This window comes from Leucoraja erinacea, chromosome 14 (assembly GCF_028641065.1).
Source record: "Leucoraja erinacea ecotype New England chromosome 14, Leri_hhj_1, whole genome shotgun sequence".
In the NCBI taxonomy this organism is placed as follows: domain Eukaryota; kingdom Metazoa; phylum Chordata; class Chondrichthyes; order Rajiformes; family Rajidae; genus Leucoraja; species Leucoraja erinaceus.
In genome coordinates, this window is record NC_073390.1 from 8,388,819 (window position 1) to 8,412,823 (window position 24,005).

The following is a 24,005-nucleotide window of genomic DNA, read 5'->3' on the forward strand; positions in this document are numbered from 1 at the left end:
GACAAAAGTGCTGGAGAAACTCAGCGGGTGCAGCAGCATCTATGGAGCGAAGGAAATAGGCAACGTTTCAGGCCGAAACCCTTCTTCAGACCCCATTGTCCAGCATCTGCAGTTCCTTCTTAAACACTATTGAATTGTACTACTAGTTACTGCTTTAAAAGGTGTATCTATCTTTGGGAGCGTAATTAAAAAAAATCCAGATTATAAAAGCCAAATACTGAGGTGTTGGGGAGATCACTGGATGAGTTTTTGTCAAGCAAGAAACTGTAGTTGCTGGATTCTTAAACAATATTCAAAATGCTGGAGACTCAGTGGGTCAGGCAGTATCTGTGGAGGGAGGTGGACAGACAGGGTTTGAAAACGGCATGTTCATTTCCTCTACAGATGCTTTCTGACCTGCTGAGTTCCTCCAGAAAAATGTAATTTGCAATTTTTTGTTAGCTTGTTACAATTGTGACTGTAATTAAAATTCCAATCTTAACAGATTCACATTAAATTCACATTTAACCCCACCAAATTTGTTTTTACCTCACATCCTCCCCAATTAAAGTGTTCCTTTCATTCGCCACTGCACTCCTATTGAAATTCAGACTAAGTGCATTATACAAAAGTGCTGCTCAAACTTTGCCTTTAATAACACACTATCATAAACTAAATTTCAACGTTCAAGAATTAGGGGTGTATTTTTGTCCTCTCATTTCAATCTTCCCAACCACTCTGCTTAACTGTTAATCTCTTTATTCAATTTCCCAGTTACTTTCATGACATAAACATTTGCACTGGGTAACTAGCCTAATTTATTAATTTGTCAATGAAGCTGTGTTCTATATGTGGCAGGAAATTCACCCCAGCGGATTTTTAAAGTATTTTTTCTAAAAGAATGAATGTTTTAACAGCTACACCAAGTCTCATTTCACAAATTTCAAACGAGAAACATTTTATCATCAATATTTTCCCCCCCCCCCCCCCCCCCCCCCCCCCCCCCCCCCCCATGCCACCTATTTTGTTGCAACACTACAGTGCAACCCACTAGTAAATCCTTGTTTTGGCCTAAAATATTTCCTTGTTTTTCACCACCTCCCCCATATATCCCCCTAACCCCCATGCAATTTCCATGCTTCATTTGACCGTCAATTTTTCATCATAGTTAACTTCTACCGTTTAACCATTCACTCCCCTTTCATTAAAGTCCCCACAACCCATCCTATCAATCATTGCCAATAATTTGCTTCAGGTTTTAAAGTATTCCGTTGCTCATCACTGCAACAATGGGAAATCAGCACTAAATTAACCATAGAAAGATATACGGCAAAGCAATTGATTCATTAGCCCAAGTAGTACTTGCTTCACTGAGTTCCCAAGATGCAGTTCTTGCAATACATCAATAAAACTTGTAAATTTGTCACACCAACTGCTTGAAAGACCTGGCAAGTGACCATGTTTCAAGCAACTGTTCTTAAATGACTATATTACATCTGCAATGTAATTGGTGGAGAAATTGTGCAATTGTTGTTCACAATGCAAGCATTCTCTGCTAAAGGCTAATGTAAAAAATGGCTTGCAGCAGCTTAAAGTGTAGGATGTTACAAATGACAAAGCTGAGATATTATTGCCTCTTCACTTTTACAACATAAATCACTTGTCTGTTCTTAAACTTTATATATTTGCCTTTGTGCTTAAATATAAAAGAAAAATGCAGCTTTATGTAACAAAATGTTTCTAATGAAAAATTAAATGAATTTGATGAAGGATCGTGGATCCAAAATATTGACCCTTTCTACATTTGCTGCCTGATTTGCTGAAAGTATCCTGCATTTAGTTTCCAATCAACATGTTTACTCCATAAATTCTTCAACTACCAAAGGCAATAATGTCTCAGCATCTGAGTGAATGTTATGCCTACTGACAAACCATCATAAATGCCTTTGAAGTCACAGATCAGTAGTCATTGTTGCTTGTCCACACTTCTCCAGCAAGTGCTTCAGCTGCTCCCTGGATTGTCCAGGTAGCATATGCCAAATCATTACGAATCACATTGAAATCAACAAGGTCTGGCGTCTTCTCCAGAAGTGCCAGCTGCTCCAGAATACCATGAAGTGTGTGGTGTCCTCTGCCATAAACCAGGTGTCTATTTGGGCAACTGGTTACAGACACATAAGGAGAAAGAAAATTGTACTCCACCTGTTGGAACAAGCAGAATTATTATTAGTTTAACAAAAAATAAAAGAAGACTGGATCAGTATACTATAATGCCCCTGTCCCACTTAGGAAACCTGAATGGAAACCTCTGGAGACTTTGCGCCCCACCCAAGTTTTCCGTGCGGTTCCCGGAGGTTGCAGGTAGGGAGACTGACAAAAACCTCCGGGAACCGCATGGAAACCTTGGGTGGGGCACAAAGTCTCCAGAGGTTTCTGTTCAGGTTTCCTAAGTGGGACAGGGGCATTATCCCCTTTTGTAAATGTTTTCAGCTCAACAGATTGGTCTTTAAATGATGCAGTTGGAACAATGTTTCTCCCTTTGCCCACATTTAGTGCTGGAAACTAAACCGTTCATGACTATTTTGATTGTTTAATCAAGACTGATAAACAAGGAGCAAAAAAAAACAAAAAAAAACTGCGATAAAAATAACGAAAAATAAATTCCCACGTCTGGTCTATACCCGGCTGACCAAATATACATCCTGAAAGTTCAAGTTCACCGCAAATGTTAGTGTCACAAAGAGCAACAGAGCAAAGTCATGTTTATACGACGTAAACCCAAGCAGGAATGCAAAAAAGTGGACATTTACCCTCATCATTCGATTGTTGTAGGTTCTGCAGAGCAAAACATCATCCAAATCAGAACCATCTATTTCATTTGACAGTTCACGTGCAGCACGGAAGTAGGCCCCACGTGCTGAATACAGCCACTGCAGAGTCAGTCCACGTTCCTATAAAACAGTTAATTCAAGTCAACTTCAATTACATCTGCAGTATCTAACCAGTTTCCTGTCAAACACTACATCGATTGCATCTGAATACAATATTTATCTGGATATCTACTTCCAACAACATATAGCTTTTTAAAATAATAATAGCATGGAGACAGTGAACATATAACTGTACAGCACAGGAATAGGCCCTTTCAGCCAACAATTTCTGTGGCAAATATGATGCCAAGGTAAACTAATCTCAAATGTGTAGGAAGGAACTGCAGTTGCTGGTTAAAATCGAAGATACACAAAATGCTAGAGTAACACAGCGAGACAGGCAGCATCTCTGGAGAGAAGGAATGGGTGACGTTTCAGGTCGAGACCCTTCTTCAGACTCATCTCATCTAAACTAATCTCATGTACCTGCAAATGATCCATACCCTTCTATTCCTTGCAGGAACCCAGTTTCCCAGGAACCCACAACTAAAAACCTTGCTCCACACATCCCCTTTATACTTTGCCTCTCTCATCTTAAAGCTATTCCTTTCCATCGAAAATAAACCAGTGCTAGTTTGGTATCTCAACTACATCCCGACTCCAAGCATAAATTTATCCTTATCCCTGGTTATCCTGTTTTCAATGTACGTATAAAAAGTCAGGATTTTTAAAAATATGACCGCCAAAGACATTTCATGACCTTTTTTCACCCTTCTAATCGCCCACTAGAGTTCTTCTCTATATTCCTCAAAAGGCCTTGTCTGATTTCAAGTTCTTAAACCTTATGAACGCATCCTTTTTGACCAATTTTACAATCTCTGGTCATCTGAGGTTCCCTATCTTGCTGCCTTTGTTATCCTTCCACCTTACATGCCAGACCTGAACTTTGAACAACTGGCCTTCAAATGACTCCCATGTCAGATGCAGAAGTACCCAATAACAACTGCTCCCAATCTATTCTTCCTAGCTCCCTTCTAATACCGTCTATCACTATTCCAAACAATCTTGAAACGTATGAAGTTGTGATCCCTATCCCCAAAAAATCTCTTCCACTGAAACACCAGTCACCTGTCCAGACTCGTTTTCCAATACCAGATCCAGTAGAGTCCCTCAAGTTGGAATATTCGCATACTGTTTTAGGAAATCCTCTTGGATATACCTAAAAATGTCTGCCCGCCAGAGCCTTTTGCAGCAAGTCCCAGTCAATCCTAGGGAAGTTAAAATCAGCCACAACCACCCTGTTGCTTTTGCATCTGTCCATATCCTGTTTTCATATTCTATCTCCCACTTGCGATATTGAGTCTTACAGAAAAATCCAAGTAGAGTGATCGCACCTTTCTTATTTTTGAGCTCCATTGCGTCTGTAGACAAGCCCTTCAGTATGTCCTCGCTGAGTGTCGTCATGACATTCTCCCTGATTCATAGAGCAACTCCACCGCCTCTTTTCCTCCATCACATCTCAAACAGCTAAACCGTTGAGCTGTCAATCAAGTCACTCTTGCAACCAAACCTCACTTATGGTCAATAACATCTTAGTTCCAAACACTGTTCCAGGCTCCAAGTTCCCTTTACCCATGATACCACTTGGTTGAAGTAAACACATTTCAGGTCATCAGTTTCACCATGTTAATTAACATCTCCTTGCCTATCCCTCCTTTGAGACTTACTGATCTGAACTCCTATTTCCTATCATTCCTTCCAATTTCTGACCTCCTACTCAGATTCTCGTTCCCCTACTTCTCTAGTTTAAACCTTCTTGAATAACACTGGCGAACCTCCCTGGTTTCCTCAGGTTCAGGTGCAACCTGTTCCTCTTGTACTGGTCACTTCAGCCTAGAAGAGATCCCTATTATCCAAAAATCAGAACTGCTGCCCCATCTCCTCAGCCACGAATTCATCTGTCCTAGCTTCCCATACCTTCACCTGCATTGAAGCCAAATACAAGAATGTGGGCTGACAGCAAGCCATCTCAGCATAGATTTAGTTATAAACATTTAATTGTGCCAGAATAAAAAGTGGTTACCACGATAAATCATTCTGCAACAGGTCCTAAATTAGCAATCAAAAGGTGAGCCGAGTGTGGCAGTACCTAAACACCTGGAACAGGCTGGCTCCATTGTTCCGTTGTGACACGGGGACACATTCACTCCATTACAAAAATATTGCTGGGTTATATCATTTGAGGGCAGGGAAGGTAGTCTCATGGTAACATTAGATCATCAGACAAAACTTGATTTGAAGAAATAAGGGATGATGTTGGTTGCAAGTGAAATGGAAACTGCAGCCTCCCAACAAACAAAAGTTTATATGAAGATAATTTGATGCAAGAAGCCTGACAGTTACGGCAGTGAAATTCAGGGCATGGATTGGTGCATGGGACTGGGAGTGTTTTGCTTTTTGTTAGGGAGGACACCATGACAAAATCAAGCAACGATATTTTAGTGGCTCGTCCCGTGATGATATATCGGGGGGGGGGGGGGGGGGGGGAAAGTGATTAATAAGAGGACGATAATTTTGATGGAATTACATTATACCCTCCCCCCCCAAACAAACTAGAAAGTACTGGTCCACTTAAACTGGGACAAGACAAATGGTAGAGCTGATGCTCAGTGTTAGAGATTCTGATTCTATCCTGACTTCAGTTGCTGTCTGTGTGGAGATTGCAAGTTCTACCTGTGACATGCTCTAGTTTCTCCCCCAGACCCCATAGAAGTGTGGATTTGTAGGTTAATTGGCCTCTGTAAATTGTCTCTAGAGTGCAGGAGTAGACGAGAAAGCGGATTAACATAGAACTAGTGAGACTGGGTGATCAATGGTCAGTCAGCATGGACATGGTGGGCCAAGAGTCCTGCTTTTAAAAGAAAGATGTAAGAGTTGGCAATCCTTCCAATTTCTGATCTCCTACTACAATTCTTGTCCCCCTGCCTCTCTAGCTTAAACCTTCTCTAATAGCACTGGTGAACCTTCCTGGTTTCCCCTCGGGTTCAGGTGCCACCTGTCCCTCTTGTACTAGTCACTTCTGCCTAGAAGTCCCTGTTATAGTGAAAGACAAAGCTCGCAGAATTAGGGAACCCCGGTAAATGAGGGATAGTGAGGTTCTGGTCAGGAAGAAAAAAGGCATACGATGGGTTTAAGGAGCTGGGGCCAACCAAATGAGTACAAGAGATGTAGGGGAACACTGGAAAGGGAAATCAGGAGGGGAAAGACGACATTAGATAATTCTGGCAGTTAAGGTAACAGAATCCCAAGACATTCTGCAGGTACAAGGAGCAAATGGAAGAGAGAATAGAGCATCGTAAAGATTAAAGTGATTGTCAATGTGTGGACCCACAGGAGATGGGAGAGATCTTAAATATTTCTCAACTACATTTACCGTGGAGAAGGTTATAGAACCTAAGGATTAAGGGGAATGAATAGTGATGTATTAGTATATATCCACATTATAAATGAGGCGCTGGCAGTCTTTAAGCAATCTTAAGGCGCTATATCCTCAAGGCTTGACCAAGTATATCCTAAGACATTGTGGGAAGCTAGAAAATAAATTCCTGGGACTCTAGTAGAGATATCTGTATAATCTTTAGCCATGAGTGAAGTGCACTAAGATTAGAGGCTGGCCTATGCTGTGCCTTTGTTCAAAAAGGGTTGCAAAAACATTCCAGTGAACTGAATGCCATTTACTAGAAGTGATTCTGAGGGACAGGATCTACCTGCATTTGGAAGGGCAAGGATTGATTAGGGATGGTTATCGCGACTATCAGTGAGAAATCGTCTCTCCCGAGTTTGAACAAGTAACATTGAAGCGATGAAAATGACTGACAAGGATAATGAAATAGGCATTGTCTGCATGGACTTTAGCAAGGCCTTGGATAAGATCTCACATGGTAGACTTGTCTGAAAGATTAGATCACATGGTATCCAGGGCAAACCAGCAAATGAGAACAAATTGGTTTGTCATACTTATCGTCATTGGTCTGGGTGCCGAGTGCAAGATTTGAGAGTCTTTGTTCGAGAAAGGACAGATATGGCTTTCCCCATCCACCTGCTAACTTGGTCTTTCCAGGAGTGAAGAACACAAAGATTTTGGAAGGCACAAAATAGCCATTTACCTTCTCTTGGTTATTAGTGTCTATGATTCAATAGGCAAGCAATTCTAATAAAAGTACAGTAATGTGATTACAGCTCAAACTTTGTTTACTAATTATCAACGCCACAACTTGTTGCCTCCCATCCTATAAATGAGACTAAAATTTCCACATTTTACTTACCTCCAGCAATGTTGTGTATTTTTGAAATTTAACAATTTCGTTAGTCAGTTCATTAGAATATTTCTGGTAATCAAGTGGAAGACTATGATGCATGGTTAGCTTAATTACTGAAATTCCAACAACTTCAGCCACGGCACGACCTACTGCTTCAAGATTGCCCCCTGTGAACTGCAACAGAGTTTCCACTGTATCCATTTCTGTATGGAATGGATACTTATCGTTCTGAAAATAACAATTAAAAATGATGAATAAATATTAATATTTTTAGAATTTAACAATAATTTAATTGAACATTAAATCTGCTTTCAGCATCAGTAATTCAGCTATTAAAGAAAATTGCAGTATGTAACAAATAAAGACTATGAAATAAATACAAAATGTAGTATTTACTCAAAGAGGTTAGGCAATATCTAGAGACGTTGACCAAAACAAACCATCAACTTATCCCACATGGGGCAGCCAAGTCTAAGTATTTCCACTGTTTTCTGCTTTTATTTCAAATCTCCAGTAATTAGAATGACATTTTTCTTTCTTCTTTTGACTCTAACATCCAATTTTGAATCAAACCATGACATGCGAGCTTACGGTTTATGTTTTGAACTTATACCTGTATAAGTGTAGTTGTACAGACAGTCAACCTCAAAAACAAATCTCCTTCATCACAATTTATTACTTCGGATACGTTTTCCACATAACTCACCAAGAACAAAAATCAAAAATTGCTCCATCTTCAATCAATGAGCACGGCAAAAAAAATCTACAGCCCCAAAATTCCAGCAGGAAGAGGGTAAAGATTTCAAAAGCGGACTGTTCAGGGTGGTTGCAGAAATGGGAGTAGAATCTGGACAACTGGAGTTTTTCTCCACATTTTACAATACCTTGCTGGATGTTTATACAAGTCCAACCACGTTAGTAAAATAATTAACAACATACAAAGGATGAAAAACATACACTGTAGTAGGTTACTTTGGCTCTCAAACCTAATCCACATTCAGTGAGATTGTGGTTGATTTGTAAAATACTCAGTTGCACTGCCTGATTTTTTAACAGCCCTGATTCTCTTCACACTGTCCTACTTATCCAATGCAGCAACCTGGTACCGTATCTTGGCCTTACTTAGGAAAATTAAGAGCTCAAAAAAATCAGTTCTGGCCACAAGTGGGCTGATCAGTATAAAATTAGAACCCATTTTGACCACTTGTCAACACAAATCAGGTGTAGGCTTAGACTTGTCCACACCTATCAGCTCCAAGCTCCTGGTCTCATACCTTGGCCATAAAAAAAATGGGACAGCAAGTGACCACTGGCAACCAAATGAAGTGTGGATTGAAAAATATCTATGTTTTACATAATGGACACCACGTAAAGAAGGGTCATGGGTCAGAAACATTAACCCTTTCCCTTACAATTGATTCAAGAGATAAACTCTAAAAGCAAAACTGTTGAAGCACCATCAGCTTTTTCTAAATTGAATTTTATTTTGGCTATCAAAACTCCAATGGGCTCTTAATACTATAACAATGCATGAGTTCCAGAAAAGGCACTGCCCAAGATATTTAACTTCACAGGTTTTCACCACTTTGGAGTGGTATGGACAGAGGGAAAGATGGATTTGACGACAAATCTCCCTCTCACGGAATCTTAGGATGAACTTACTTTGACAAAACACAGTCCAACAGTTGGAATCCCACCAATTGCCAAGAATGCATAAACACTGGTATCCATGGGAATTGGTACCAAACTGAAAGAAATAACAATTAGGAAAAATAAGACAAAAAGCAAAATTTTATTACGTATATCTTACATAAGTGGGTTTCTGATGAAATTCATCTCATTTTATATGAGGTCAGAGCTCAGACAACCTTTGCAATGCAATTAGAGATCTTGAGAAGCACCGAATAAGACCATTTTTCTTGAACCTTCTTCTTCCTGGGTTCCACCCGCAGGTGAATAATGACCAGATTGTCTGAGAACTCAGTCATGTATTGAAGATTTTTTTGGTGAAATAGGTGCCACTTGAAAAATAAAGCTGCAGCTGGAGGAATTCTGGTGCGTTGATTAGGTAATTGTACCGCATGTGCATTTAAAATGCGGAGATAAAGAAATTTGAAACAAAGATTCAGCCAAGATTCAAGAGGGTACTTTAACCATATAACCATATAACAATTACAGCACGGAAACAGGCCATCTCGACCCTTCTAGTCCGTGCCGAACACATAATCTCCCCTAGTCCCATATACCTGCGCTCAGACCATAACCCTCCATTCCTTCCCATCCATATAACTATCCAATTTATTTTTAAATGATAAAAACGAACCTGCCTCCACCACCTTCACTGGAAGCTCATTCCACACAGCTACCACTCTGAGTAAAGAAGTTCCCCCTCATGTTACCCCTAAACTTCAGTCCCTTAATTCTCATGTCATGTCCCCTTGTTTGAATCTTCCCTACTCTCAGTGGGAAAAGCTTTTCCATGTCAACTCTGTCTATCCATCTCATCATTTTAAAAACCTCTATCAAGTCCCCCCTTAACCTTCTGCGCTCCAAAGAATAAAGAATAAAGCCCTAACTTTGAAAGCATTTTGATATAAAATGTTATCAACATCCCCAGGATGTCTCAAGATACTTAACAAATGTGTATCAAAATGAAGTAATGATAACACCAGAAGCAAACAAACTGCACAAAATGTAAATAGGTTTAAAATTGAACAGGTTTTTAAAAAACTTACACTGTTTCCTCCCAATTACTATTAACTGCTTGAGCTTTTTTGAAAATGTTTTCTGAAGATAAAGGACTCTTCACCTATTGAGAAACACAAGACCTTAGTTAAAAAAAGTTACACATGACCAAGTTGTTTTTATTAAAACACACTCATGATGTGGTAGACTCAGTGATCCAAATGTTAAGCCAGCAATATGTGGCACACAAATCCCTTGCCTCTATTCCTAATCGCCCAAATTCAGTAAGCTAATAATTTCAAAGACGCCCTCTGTCTGCCCACCATAAACCACAGGTGGAATCAGTTGTTTAAAATGCTGATCACTTTCGATTTATTACACCAAATTCTTACCATTTCAATCGAGCTTCGAATTAGGTTGTGCAACATGGAGCTGCCATACATTTTGAAGTCGTTTCCTCCTGGGAAGGAATAAAAGCCACAATAAGTTCACAGCGAAAATGTATATACTCATACTAGACCCGTGAGAATAAGGTTTCCTTCTTCCCGCAAAAGAGAACAATCAGTTCAAGAGGTCAAGGCGGTGTAAAATATCCATGGTGGATCTTTAATAGCAAGAACAGGCATGATGGGTTTATGATCAATATGTTATGATAACTGCATTCTCCTCTCGATTTGTCATTATAGCAGTTCATAAGAATATATGATCTTAGGGTGGATGGAAACAAAATTAGATCTTACCTACATCTGTTAAGATTTAGCAATTATGTTTAAATTCAGTTTTTTTGCCCCTTCCTCTCCCTCTGAACTACTTGGGTAGATGTGTAAAGTTGACAAACTCAAGACACTGTTTTCTGCTCTCTCTACCAATATTTATGGAAGTAATGGATTTAATTGACTGGTGATTTGCAATGCATCAAATCAGCCTGGAAATATGATAGAATAAAATAATTGCAAGGAATAGCCAATGGATCGGCCATGTCAACTCAGCGGGACAGGCAGCATTTCTGGATAGAAGGAATGGGTGACGTTTCAAGTCGAGACCCTTCAGTTGTCCACTGAAAAGAATGCATACTACTCAGGTTTGAATATTACGGTCAGTCATTGCGTTTATTCAGCAAATCACTAGAAATATTCTTCACTTCCAAGGTTCCTGACAATTCATTGCCAATAATCTGCTTCAAGACTAGCCCATCAGATTGCAACATTCAAAGGTTTCTTCCAAACCAGCTTAACTGTGCATTAAACAGCTCAAGTTCACCAATGAATGGAATCAGGTACAAACATTTAAAAATCAATTTAGCCCATTTCCCAATATATACTTCGACATGAACAGAGAAATATTATAATGGACATACCCTGTATTGTCTTATCGAGGCTGATGTACATACAGATCTTCAAATGCAACACAGACATGTATCCCTGAGAAGAAAGATCAGTTAGAATTATGCCACGTCATATTTTTTAAAGATAATATTCCTCTTTCCACAGTATCTTTAATATGAATAATATATAAAAGCTAATCTTAAATCTTGTTTCAGAATGCCACACAATCCAATGCTAATTATCATTAGATTCCTTTCGATATGGCCAACCAAGTGACTCAATTTCTTCTAAGATATTTTGAAGAACTTAGGCTAGCTCCACTGATTAAAGATAGCAGATTGAAAGTGACATGGATGGCTTTGAACAAAAGGCGTTCATGGTCACCAAATGCACCATTAAATTAGAAAACTGCCACAAATATTGCAGTGAAAACACTGATGAAAGTTTCAAATTTCAGGGTATTTTAGGCAAGGAAAGCAGATACACACAAAAAAAATCAGAGCAAATAAACATCAATCTTTGGCGTATTAAATTAACATCAAATTTGATATTTTTAAACAAATTCTAACCTGGCAGAAACAAATTACAAGACAGAATTAAACCATGCAACTGAAACATGCTTGTTTCAATCTGCAAAGCTTGGTTCAATATAACCCATTACTTTAAATACATTTGGAATAATTTACTATTGTACAGAATTACTTGCCTATCTGATAGTGATCTCAAAAGACTACTATAAGGTATTTATAATAAAAGCAGACATGGAGACTTCCATTTACTCAAATAGTAAAGGCCATGCCATTTCAAAGATGACTTGCCACATGCTCTAAAGCAGGTGTCGACAACCTACGGCCCCCGGGCCGAATGCGGCCCGTAACCCAAAATCATCTGGCCCGCAGGCAGATTTTTTTTCCTGTAATCACCCGGCCCACCGAGCTCTGGTGTACCACATCCTGCGCAAAGCCACCGGCACGGCTGCGTACCTTCTGTGAATACGTTTCAGAAAGAACTGCAGATGCTGGTAAAAGCGAAGGTAGACAAAAATGCTGGAGAAAATCAGCAGGCGAGACATGCAAGGATTGCATGAAACTGCCTCATCCGCTGAGTTTCTCCAGCATTTTTGTCTACCTTCTGTGAACACGTGATTTGATGCCTGTGATAGATTTGGTCCGCCATCCTCTCACAGACATGCGCCCCGGCCCCTATGCAGAACAAGGTTGCCGACCCCAGCTCTAAAGGTACATAAACCGGGGCAATGTTACAATAACTTATTTTACAGAGATAATGTAATAACACAATCCTATTTAAAATTGTGTTTTATACAGATGAAATTTGAGAGCATATTTGGCAGCTTCAGAAGCTCCTCAAGGGGGTATATATATATGGGAAAGCACTTGAGGACTATGAATGAAAAACAGAATGCCATATGCTACAACTGATACATCTAGTAGTACTTTTGATACACTTTCAAATTTTACGGTTAAACCTTATTATTTGTTCCGGTTATAATTCTTGAACAGTCTTAAAAAGATGATGCCGAGCTTTGTTAAAGTAATTGCTTCTCTGCCAAGCAGAATTTGACCTAATACAACGTGTATATCAAAATGTTTAGAAGCTAATATCCATCCAAAGTGTAGATTATTCCAAAATCTATAGTCTGGCACTTTTCTAACACTTCTCAACTGTTGTTACCTCCAGCCATTCCGTTGCTCCAATTGCTCCGAAATCACCACCACTCCAGCTTGCAAAGACTATACTTCGTCTAGGTCTGAACCCACCTGTAAAACAACAATACATTGAGTCTGAAGAAGGGTCTCGACCTGAAACGTCACCCATTCCTCTTCAGAGATGCTGCCTGTTCTGCTGAGTTACTCCAGCATTTTGTGTCTATCTTCGGTGTAAACCAGCATCTGCAGTTCCTTCCTACACAATACAAGCAATTTACAAATTAAGTTTGCCTGATCTTTAACTCCCAAAATTCCTGCATGCTGAAGCATGCAAGTTGTTAGTTTTGATCTGCTTGAAATTTGAAATATGTTTTGAAACAGTATGATGTGCCTGCGTAGCACACAAAACAAGCTTTTCTCTGTATCTCGGTACACATGACAATAAATGCTCCTTGCGTAGTCTCAAATGATTCTCTCCCCTCACCCACCAAAGATGAACAGTGTAGTTCAGATTTAGTCCGTTTCCTTTCATACCGTCACCAGTACACAAAAACTGAAACGCATTTCTCCCATATCAAACTGAGCACCACATACATCTCCCTAATCCTATGCCAGTCGGTTCAAGTAACTATCCAGAGTTTACAAACTTTACTGGTTCAGCTTTTTAATTTAGCCATTAGTTGCCGAGGGATTATCAATCTTAGCTATGTTGTCCCATTCACTACCAATCATTTTCCTACCTGATTCATATCTTATTGCAGATTTCTCTTCTTGGAACCAAGTTACTCTCATGGGCTCGCCAGCTCTCTTTAATCTCAACTCCCACTCTTTATAGCTCTCCTCTATTTCACTAAACCATTCCCTCTCTTTACACTCACAGCGTCTTGATCTCCACTGTTTTTGTTCTGAGGGTCTCTCTCTCACTCTCCATTCTCAGGGATTCTCCCCCTCTATACTCACGGCTGCTCAATCCCTGTTCTTTTGATGCTTTAAGACTTTAGCCTCCATCATAGTGAGGAGGTGCCTGGTGAACTCACTGTGGTGGATGTTAATTTGTGTTTATTGTATGTTTCGTTATTTATTATTATATGTATGACTGCAGGCAACAACATTTCGTTCAGACCGGAAGGTCTGAATGACAATAAAGGAATCCAATCCAATCCAATCCTTTGTAACTCCTCTCTCTACATCTTCCATGCTTCAGAAATAGTTTGTGTTAATCAGCCATTAAAATTCCTTCATCACAAGTCAAGTATAATCTAGGCTTTCACCTTCAACCAACTTAGAAAAGATTCTTGCCAATTCCAGCAGCAAAGCAGTTCCTGCTCCAGATTCTGCTGCACCAGGGCCAAAGGAATCACGCTGAGCACCAATCACAACGTAATGATCTAAAAGGAAAAACTTAATGTTTGTAAAATGGCACTTACATTAATCTGCACACACAACCCCCCCCTCACAGATTTTTCAAATAGATCCATTAATATCTCAATGTTTGTTGGCAGGTTCTGATGAACTTAAAATCTGCTGTACTCTAGCCTTTCAAAGTTTCTTTTCATAGCGAGCAACAAACATTGAACACAAACATGTTGCTTTTTAGGTTGTTAGCCAACAAGGTTCTGTTTTGAGCAGGATAAGTATTCAGTTCAACATATCCCATTACCTTCAATCCCGCACACACATCCCCACCATCATTATTTTATTTTGTAATTTATTAACAGTGGTAATCTAATAATTTTCAAAGTGCTAATTTAGCAGCATTTTCATTTTTTAAATTTTGCTGGTAATTATTCAATCTGAGTCAAGAGACATTAGACGAAAAACACGAGCTATAATTTGTTCTCCTGCTTAAAGCCTCATCTGAAATAAACTTAATAGTCAGTTTTGCTCTGCCACTAGATACCCTTTAATTTAAAGTTAATGTCTTACCCTTTTCTTCATTACCCTGAATGACACCAAATATATTATGCATCGGTCTCATTTCTTCAACATTATTCACTTCTAGCTTTACTTGTCCATTATCATCAGCAAACCCTGGTCCAAGTTTAGTACCAATGCCTTTCCAACTCTTTTGAGCATCTACACCACCAAGCAAGCTGGAAAAAAAAAAGAAATTACAAATGACCAAAATCTGTCAAATTAAAAAAAGTATTAAATAGGAAAACAGGGACCAATATCAAATATGCTGCGAAGAGGAGCGCATTTTTAAATCATGAGACTTGAATGTTAATGCAACAAAAATTACACACTAATCAACACTAAACAAATAACCAACATCTATAAGTTACACACAGATGCTCTAAAGCTTATTTTTGCTAAGCCAACAGGTCATTATGATGCTCCTGATAAATAGGATGAGAGTGATCAATAAAGCCAGGATGTTTAGGCACTAAAAAACACTGAAATAGGCAGGCAAAAAGGCACAATAAAATTACAAAAAAGGCACAAAAAAGGTATTTATTGACAAAAAGATATATTTCTACCAACAAAATATGGTTTAAAATGATAATATTCACCATTAAATGACCAAAGTTGCCTGGTTGCACAAATTACTAGTATTTTTTTCAAATTATCTGGTGTTAAACTATGCCATCTGGCAGACAGAATATACTTCAGTTGTGAATAACTTGTCTACCTCAGCTGAGGTCACTGGTGCATACCCGAAACAAGCTACCAACTCTATATTCATGTCGATATCTTGTACATTACAACTACCTTTGTGAACTTTAGCTATGTTTTGTGTTTTTTCAAGATCTTTGTTAGCTAAAATCACTCTCTCACATTTTCCTTGTGTCTTTACAAACGTCGCCAGGAACTTTACGAATATCTTCAGTTACTTTGTTGAAAAACTGCAAGTTATTCACTAATGTTTTGCCACGTTTCTCAAGGGAAGTGCTTGTGGGAAGTTTGCAAAAACAAACAAGATCGTGGTGGAGGGACTTTTTCTGCATGAATTCACTGACGATCCTGACTGCAGCAGATTGTTCTTCTTCAAAACAGTTGACGATTTATTTTATCTTTTCAAAATTTGCAGCATCGTAGAGTACAGCAGAGAGCCATGTACCCCACCTAGTCAAAACGGGCTGAGGTGGTAGCGGAATCTCGGGTGCCATTTTCCTGAACACGTGATGGTGCTTTGAGGAAGATTTTCTGGACATTGGAAACTAGGCGATCAACATTTGGAAACAAGCTATGTATGTGCTTGGCAATTCTATCCTTGAGCTAAGCATGTCAAATGCAACATTTTGGGGAATAAAACTTTAAGTCACAAACAGAAGAACATTCTCGTGTTTTATACCTTCTGGCCAAAGTACAGTAAGTGAAGATGTAAACAACTGAGCAATAGTTGAGCTGTTTGACTTCTCCAATACTTCCAATGTCAACAAATATTCCTTTGATGGTTGACCTGCCTACAGTATACCAATCACCACATTGGCAACATATCTCCCCACAGCATTGTCTCCTCTTATGAGACGCATATTTTGCTGCATGCAACTTCATCTCTAATTTTCTGCACAACAATGTTGAAGTTGCTGTCAACATAATTTTTCCGTAATGATGGCTCGCTTGGTATATGTTCATCTGTGTATTTCTCTAAAAGATCTCTGAGAGATTTGTTTTCCAATTTCCACAGTTTGTTTTCCAATTTCCATCAATGAATGCCTTGCACAGATCACTCGAAAACTCAGATTTGCGACTGGAGCCAGCAGTAAATGTAGTGAGGAGACAACCTTGGGTATTTTGCTTGGGTAGTCTACACCCCAGCAGTATCAACATTTACTCCTCTAATTTTAGATAGCCCTTGTCTTCTCCCTCCTCCCCCTTACCAGCTCTCCTTCTAGCCATACTCTCCACCTCTTCCTTTCTTCCCCCCCCCCGCCAGTCTGAAGAAGGGTTTCGACCCAAAACATTGCCTATTCCTTGCCTCCATAAGTGCTGCCTCACCAGCTGAGTTTCTCCAGTAATTTTGATCTACCTTTGATTTTTCCAGTATCTGCAGTTCTTTCTTAAATAGATCCTGGAGAAGACTGAACCAGCGGGCAGCGGCACGAACAAATGAATGACCGACGGTGGCGCCCCCAGTGTCACCCACGTGGTGGAAGTTTTCTTGCAAGTTATACTATGTTAACGTTAATAATAACATTTATATTAATGTGTTGACATAGAAAACATCACGGTACAACTAGAGAAAATAGTACGACCTTTTAGCAAAACGGGAATCAAAGGCTGATTTGGGCACTCGATCGTGAAAAAAAAAGGCACATGGCATTTATGGCAAAATCCTGGCTCTAGTGATCAAACACAAAGAGGCCCAAAATATTCTGAACAATGAGAAATTATGCACTAAGTGGGAGAGCAGCACGTATTTTGCAATAATACATCTGGGCACAACTTTCTTTACAGACACCCAGACTTATATCCCAAATCATCTCACATATTATCCAAGTCAATCCAAAAAAACCCCAAAAAGCCAAAAGATCATACTTCCTTTAAAAAAATTCTTGCTGTTCAAGTCTTCCTGGCAAAGAGCCAATATTTATCAGAACCCCAAGCCGGAGAGCTGTACATGATTATTTCCCTTCTCGCCCACAAATTTAGCAAATGTACTCTTGTTTTTGTATACGTGCCAGTCTCTAACAAGAGCAAGAGTAGTATATCCCAAAACATAGTAACAAACCTGTGCCCAGCTCTATGTAGAAGGGTACATAAACCTCATTCACAATTCTAAAACCAGAACCTAAGATTTTCTGGAATTCTCATCCTAAGGATTTGTCATCCCAAGGCTCAGGATTCATCAGGGGGAATATGGGTTCTATTTTTAAACTGCAGCCACAACTGTGACAGTCCCATGCACTACTGCTAAATGACAACAGAAGCTGCTTTTAAATAACTGGAACTGTTCAGTAGATTCTTGGGAACTGCTTGCAAATCTGTTTCCAGGACAGGCAGAACGGTGAGAAGCATCACTTTGAGAATGGAAATCTGGAAAGCGAGGTTGGAATTTAATTATTTCCATTTTTCAGGTTTGCATTTTCATCAAAATCTGAAATTTCTCATCTCTGCACAATGGCGAATGAAGAAATTGGTTGAAATAAGCAGGAATGAGGAAAGAATGCGAAAGAAAAATATTAAATCCTCGACTGTTTGATTTAAAAAATTACTCCATTTACTCATGATTAGCAGATTTAAATAATCACTAAAGTAGAAGAGCAGTTCTTTTTAAATGGTCTGCTGAAAACGTGAGTAAAATGATGATCAATAGCTTTATGCTCCAATGCTTCTAAACTTCCAAGACAATTCTCAGACTACATTGAAGAATGTGAGTGTACTAACGGGAGTAGACGAGAGGCAACATTGGCACTGATTGTGTGAGCCAAAATTCCAGGAAGTCCTGATGATTTGGTTGGAGGAAACTGCGTATGATTGAAGGAAGGGAATCCAGGAGTCCGAGGATCACCCAAGCCCATGTGAACCTTTTGGGAAAAAAAAATCACTGGTTAGTTATGCATGATCAACAAATTAACACACTAATGAGAATAATTTTTAGAAAAATGTATGTTAAACTATATACGTGTAACAATATATACTGACAAGCGGGAAAACTATCAAGTTTTTCAGTAGGTAATTTAATTAACACTATAGATAGTTCTGCTACAATGCGTTTCCATAACATGAATAGGATATAACGTGAATGTTGATTTAGGAAACACAATTTGCATTATGTTGGCCAAATTGGTTATAATACGATTTATATCGGGACAAAGAGAACCACTTAAAAGTTGCTTTGGAAATTGACAAGCAGAAAAAAAGCAGAATTAGATTTAAACAGTATTCGGGGATGTGCACCTTTTTCCCCATGTAACCTCCATGTAGTAATCAGACCCCATTTCTCTTAACACAGTTTGCGGGTGGCCCAAGAAATTGAAAACAAATCTCTTCTATTCTGAAGAAGGGTCAGGAGAAGGGTCTCGAACAGAAACATCAGCAATTTCTTCTCTCCATAGATGCTGCCTCACCCGCTGAGTTTCTCCAGCATTTTTTGTCTACCTTTGATTTTTCCAGCATCTACAATTCTTTCTTAAACTCTTCTATTGACACCTGTTTGACAATATTTCGTTGAACAATGTAACACAGGGTTTAGTTATTTTAGCTCGCTATAACTAAACTGAATTATTGTTATTGAAGACCTTTATTTCTGAATATCCTATGGGGAAAAATAACTTTTTTAATTGCAAATCTAAAACTCACTGGCCCCCTTTCCCACATTAACACAATCATCTTTATTACAAGATTTTCTAAAACACGGGGTTTCATAGGAACACAATTATGGTGTTATAGCAGAATGACCTGTATTTGAATTCACGTATTACATTTCATGATCATTTTTAATCCCAGTACAAAATTGCTTTCCTGCAGATGTATATTTCATTTGCATGCAATTGGAGTTTAGATCAACTAAATTCCTCAATAGATGAAGTAGTGGTAATCCTACAAATGGAAAAATCCTCCAGCCTTTTCCACTTTCTCCCAAAAAATAATGGTTTCCACTCATTTGCTATAAATTGTCTCTAACACAAATATTTGCGCATTACAAATCATTAGCACCCAGTGCAACCTAGCAACTGAAAACACCTGATGTGAGCAAACACAAAGTGGCAGATGGAAACAAAGCGGTTCACGTACAATGCATTTAAAAAAACCCAAAAAACCCCAATGTAAAACAAATAAAACGGTCTTTTGATTGAATGTTCACACAGCTCTATAGTGCCAGGGAAAACACACATAACACTAAACTTTGGAATTAATCAACATAAAGGAGCTGTAGGGGAGATGAAAATTAAGCATTGGGGGAAGGGGGATTTTGGGATGAGGCCAAGGCTGCGAAGACAAAGGAGAGTTTCTGCTTCTCTCCTCGCTCATTTTTCAAACTCTTCAACCCCAGTAAACTCAGAAATCATAGGAAGAAACTCACCTCCAGGACCTGCATCGCAATCCCGACGGGTCGCACATGGAGCCGCACGGAACTGCTCAATATCGGACGTGGCTGCGAGAAACTGGCATGCGAGTACTACAGTACCCTTACCAAAATCCCGATGGAGCTGGGCAGAACAGCCCCCTGGATCACCACTCCGAAGGGTAGGAGACGGAGCAAGCGCCGGGAGCGAAAGCAGAAACGTGGAAGGCGAGCGGGGGTGCAGGGCAGGCTACGGAGGGCTCCACAAAGACCATCGCTCCCAAGCGCCTTTCTCGCGAATGTCCGGTCAAGCTGGATGAGGCAAGGCTCTGGATCAACACCCAGCGATCCCTGAAAGACTGCTGTGTGCTGATCTTCAGAGACCTGGCTCAGCGTGCTGGTTCCCGTTGGGGCTGTGGACCTAACCAACCCGCCACTGCATCGTGCTGATAGGACAAAGGACTCCGGTAAGAGCAAGGGTGGTGGGCTCTGCATCTACATCAACAATGACTGGTGCACCAACCACACTGCAATAGAGAGCTACTGTTCCCCAGACCTGGAATACCTACTGCTTAAATGTAGGCCGTTTTACCTGCCTCGGGAGTTTACTGTGGTTATCATCATGGCCATATACATCCCACCACAGGCTAATGCTAACCTAGCGCTAGCACAGCTGCACTCGGCCATCAGTAAGCAGCAGGATGCTCACCCCGACGGTGCCTTCATTGTTGCAGGGGACTTTAACCAGGTTGACCTACGAGCCGCACTCCGCAAATTCCACCAGCATGTGCAGTGCCCTACCAGGGGCTCAAACACGCTGGATAAAGTGTACACCAACATCAAGGACGCTTACAGAGCTCTCCCCTGCCCATCCCTGGGACAATCTGATCACCTCTCGCTGTTTCTACTGCCTGCATAAAAACCCCTCATCCGCAAGATCAAACCTGCAATAAGGACGGTCAAAATATGGCCCGAGGATGCCACCCTACAACTCCAGGACTGCTTTGATCGCACCGACTGGGACCTGTTTGCTCAACAGGCAACCAATGGTACAGAGGTAGACTTGGAGTACACATCCACTGTGCTCTCCTACATCAACTGCTGTGTGGAGACTGTCACAGTTGACAAGCAAATAAAGATGTTCCCAAACCGAAAACCCTGGATGAACAAGGAGGTTCAGGATCTGCTAAGGGCACGCAACAATGCCTTTAAATCCAGGGACACTTCTGCCTACAGTGCGGCCAGGTCGAACCTGAACAAAAGCATAAAAAAGGCCAAAGACATCCACAGGCAAAGGGTGGAAGACCATTTCAATACCACAGACACCAGAAGCATGGCAGCAGGGTGTCAGGGATATCACTGACTACAAGAGCAGCCCCGCCTGCCCCCACGGTGATATCTCACGGGCCAACGAACAAAACACCTTCTTTGCCCGCTTCGAAACTGGCAACACCACCAGGAGTGGAATAACCCCGGCCATGGCGGAGGGACAGGCCTTAACACTGAGCACTCAGGGGGTACAGTGCGCTCTGCATAGGATCAATCCAGGCAAGGCTGCAGGCCCGGATGGAGTCCAGGGAAGGGTACTAAAGGACTGTGCTGCACAGCTGGCAGAGGTATTCACGAGAATCTTCAATCTGTCTCTATCTCTGGCAACGGTCCCCAAGTGCCTGAAAACAGCCACCATAGTGCCGGTGCCGAAAATGTCTAACGTCACCAACCTGAACGACTACCGCCCGGTTGCCCTAACTCCAATCCCAATGAAGTGCTTCGAAAGGCCGGTCCTCTCCCACATCAAATCTAGCATCCCTGCCTCACTGGACTGCCATCAATTTGCATACAGGGCAAATAGATCAACAGAGGATGCCATCTCTCTGGCTCTTCACACGGTCCTGACTCAGCTGGACAGACAGGGCACGTACGCGAGGATGCTCTTCATTGACTATAGCTCTGCATTCAATACGGTCATCCCCACAAAGCTCACCACCAAACTCCACCAGCTAGGCCTCAGCTGGCCGATATGTGATTGGATCCTGAACTTTCTGACGGAGCGACCACAGGCAGTGAGACTGGGCCCCGCACCTGTCCTCCACTATCACCCTGAGCATCGGCACACCACAGGGCTGTGTACTAAGCCCCATGCTCTACTCCCTCTTCACTCACGACTGTGTTCATTCGACACCAACACCATCGTGAAGTTTGCAGACGACACAACAGTGATTGGGCTGATCACCAACGGTGATGAAACAAAATACAGAGCAGAGGTGCAGAACCTGGCGGACTGGTGCACACGTAACAACTTGGCACTAAACACCTCCAAGACCAAGGAGCTGAAATTGCATTAATTGCAATTTGTAAAAAGAGTTGAGATACTGCCTTATAATTTTGCTGCATGCCATTGTGGGATATATCATGTCTTGATTGGTGAATGTTTAGTTTGTGACTTTATTTGAGGACACAATGGGAGGAAGTGCAAGCAGAGGTGAAAAGTAGTTATCCCTCATATGGCAGAGGTTCAGATTCAATGCAGAAGGCAAGATCCCACTGATTTTAGGGTCATTTAAAAAACAAAGAATCAAGAGGCAAAGAAGGCTGGTTATAAATAATTAAAGACATCAAAATAAAATTAGAATGGTATTTTCAATTTATACATTTATTCATTTGGATTTTGAGTTTTAAATTGTTTTATCAAACATTCTAAAAGTTGTCATTAATATTAAGCTAGCCAAGCTATGTTCATTGTTCTGGGACAGATCTGCCATAAGACACCATCTTTTGACTGTTTGGAGATTGTTCCCTTTTATCTGGCTTATAGGTAGCATTCATTTAAATACAGGGATTTAGAGTTTGATGATCTAGGTCAACATAATTCAACATAGGAAAATGCAGGGCTCTCGCTTAACTTTTAACGAAGTGCGTAGTTACTAGTAGGAATTATACTCAATGAAACAATACATATTACAGGTGCACAACCTTTTATCCGAAGTTCCAAATAACGAAAAGCTCTGAATAGCGGACATTTTTTCGGTCCTTGAAAAAAGGTCCTTGAAGACGTTCACCGAGGGCGGCCCACAGAGGTGACAGCGGAACCTCCGGTCGGTCCTCGAAGAAAGGGGAACTAAATCCCCATTCATAAAAGGTGAGGGTATATTGCGTGGGAGGGTTAATAATTGACAATATGCTGCTGCCTGCCTGCTGAGTTAAAAATGTTCCCACGGTAGACACGATACACAGTGTATCGTGAGTCTTGCGTGGGAACTTTTAAACTCAGCGGGCAGGCAGCAGCAAATTGTCGCTCCCTTCAGTTTCACCCCACCTACACCCCTCTGCTTCCCGGCCATGTGTGTGACCCCTTCCCTCCCCTCTCCAGCTCCCCGCCCATTGCACCGGCGCGGGAGCTTTGCACTGTCTTCACGTCGGAGCCAGTGCCAGTCACCGGAGACGTCAGGACCAACGGGACACCGACCCCCAGGCCCACTGCAAGCACGGAGATCCCAGAGACCCACAGTCAGCAGCAGCCCAGCCCCGCTCCAACTACAGAGGAACACGCTCCCTGACAGAAGCTAATGGTGTGCAAAGTACGTCTTGGTCTTGGGGTTGCGGATGAGGGGGCGCAGCTCGGGCTGTGACGTCTCCGGCCACCCCCCTGTACAGGAGCTGAGACTGGGAACTGTGGGGTTGTTTGCAGTTGCAGAGGGAGGGGGCAAGGGCGGTACAGTTCCCAGTCTCAGCTCCATTCTAGGGGATGACCGGAGACGTCAGGACCAACGGGACACCGACTGCAAGCACGGAGATCCCATAGACTCACAGCCAGCAGCAACTCTAGCCCAGCCCCGCTCCAACTTCAGAGGAACCCGGGTTGCGGATGAGGGGGCGCAGCTCGAGTTGTGGGCGAACTGCCACTTGTTGCTGTAGCGGCGTATCGGGGAGCGGGTTCTTGTTGGTCCTGACGTCTCCGGCCAACCCCCTGGACAGGAGCTGAGAGACGTCAGGACCACCAGAAGCCGCTCCCCGATGGGCCGCTACAGCGACAAGTGGCAGTTCGCCCACAGCCCGAGTTGCGCCCCCTCATCGGGGACACCCACCCCCAGGCCCACTGCAAGCACGGAGATCCCAGAGACTCACAGCCAGCAACAACTCTAGCCCAGCCCCGCTCCAACTCCAGAGGAACCCAGGTTGCGGATGAGGGGGCGCAGCTCGGGCTGTGG

General features: G+C 41.4%; 1 protein-coding gene across 1 annotated transcript in view; it reads right to left on the minus strand.

Annotated features, from left to right (window-relative positions):
* Positions 1-978: 978 nt before the first annotated feature.
* Positions 979-24,005, minus strand: part of LOC129703238 (transferrin receptor protein 1-like) — a 42,893-nt gene continuing 19,866 nt past the window's right edge. Inside the window, exons 9-19 of the mRNA XM_055645543.1 lie at positions 18,177-18,316; positions 14,772-14,938; positions 14,117-14,233; positions 12,871-12,956; positions 11,211-11,274; positions 10,246-10,313; positions 9,904-9,977; positions 8,831-8,915; positions 7,175-7,396; positions 2,790-2,930; positions 979-2,181 (exon numbers count right to left, since the gene is read on the minus strand). Of these exons, the coding sequence (XP_055501518.1) occupies positions 1,939-2,181; positions 2,790-2,930; positions 7,175-7,396; positions 8,831-8,915; positions 9,904-9,977; positions 10,246-10,313; positions 11,211-11,274; positions 12,871-12,956; positions 14,117-14,233; positions 14,772-14,938; positions 18,177-18,316 (1,407 nt within the window). The 3' untranslated portion in view covers positions 979-1,938. The remainder of the gene's footprint in view (positions 2,182-2,789; positions 2,931-7,174; positions 7,397-8,830; positions 8,916-9,903; positions 9,978-10,245; positions 10,314-11,210; positions 11,275-12,870; positions 12,957-14,116; positions 14,234-14,771; positions 14,939-18,176; positions 18,317-24,005) is intronic.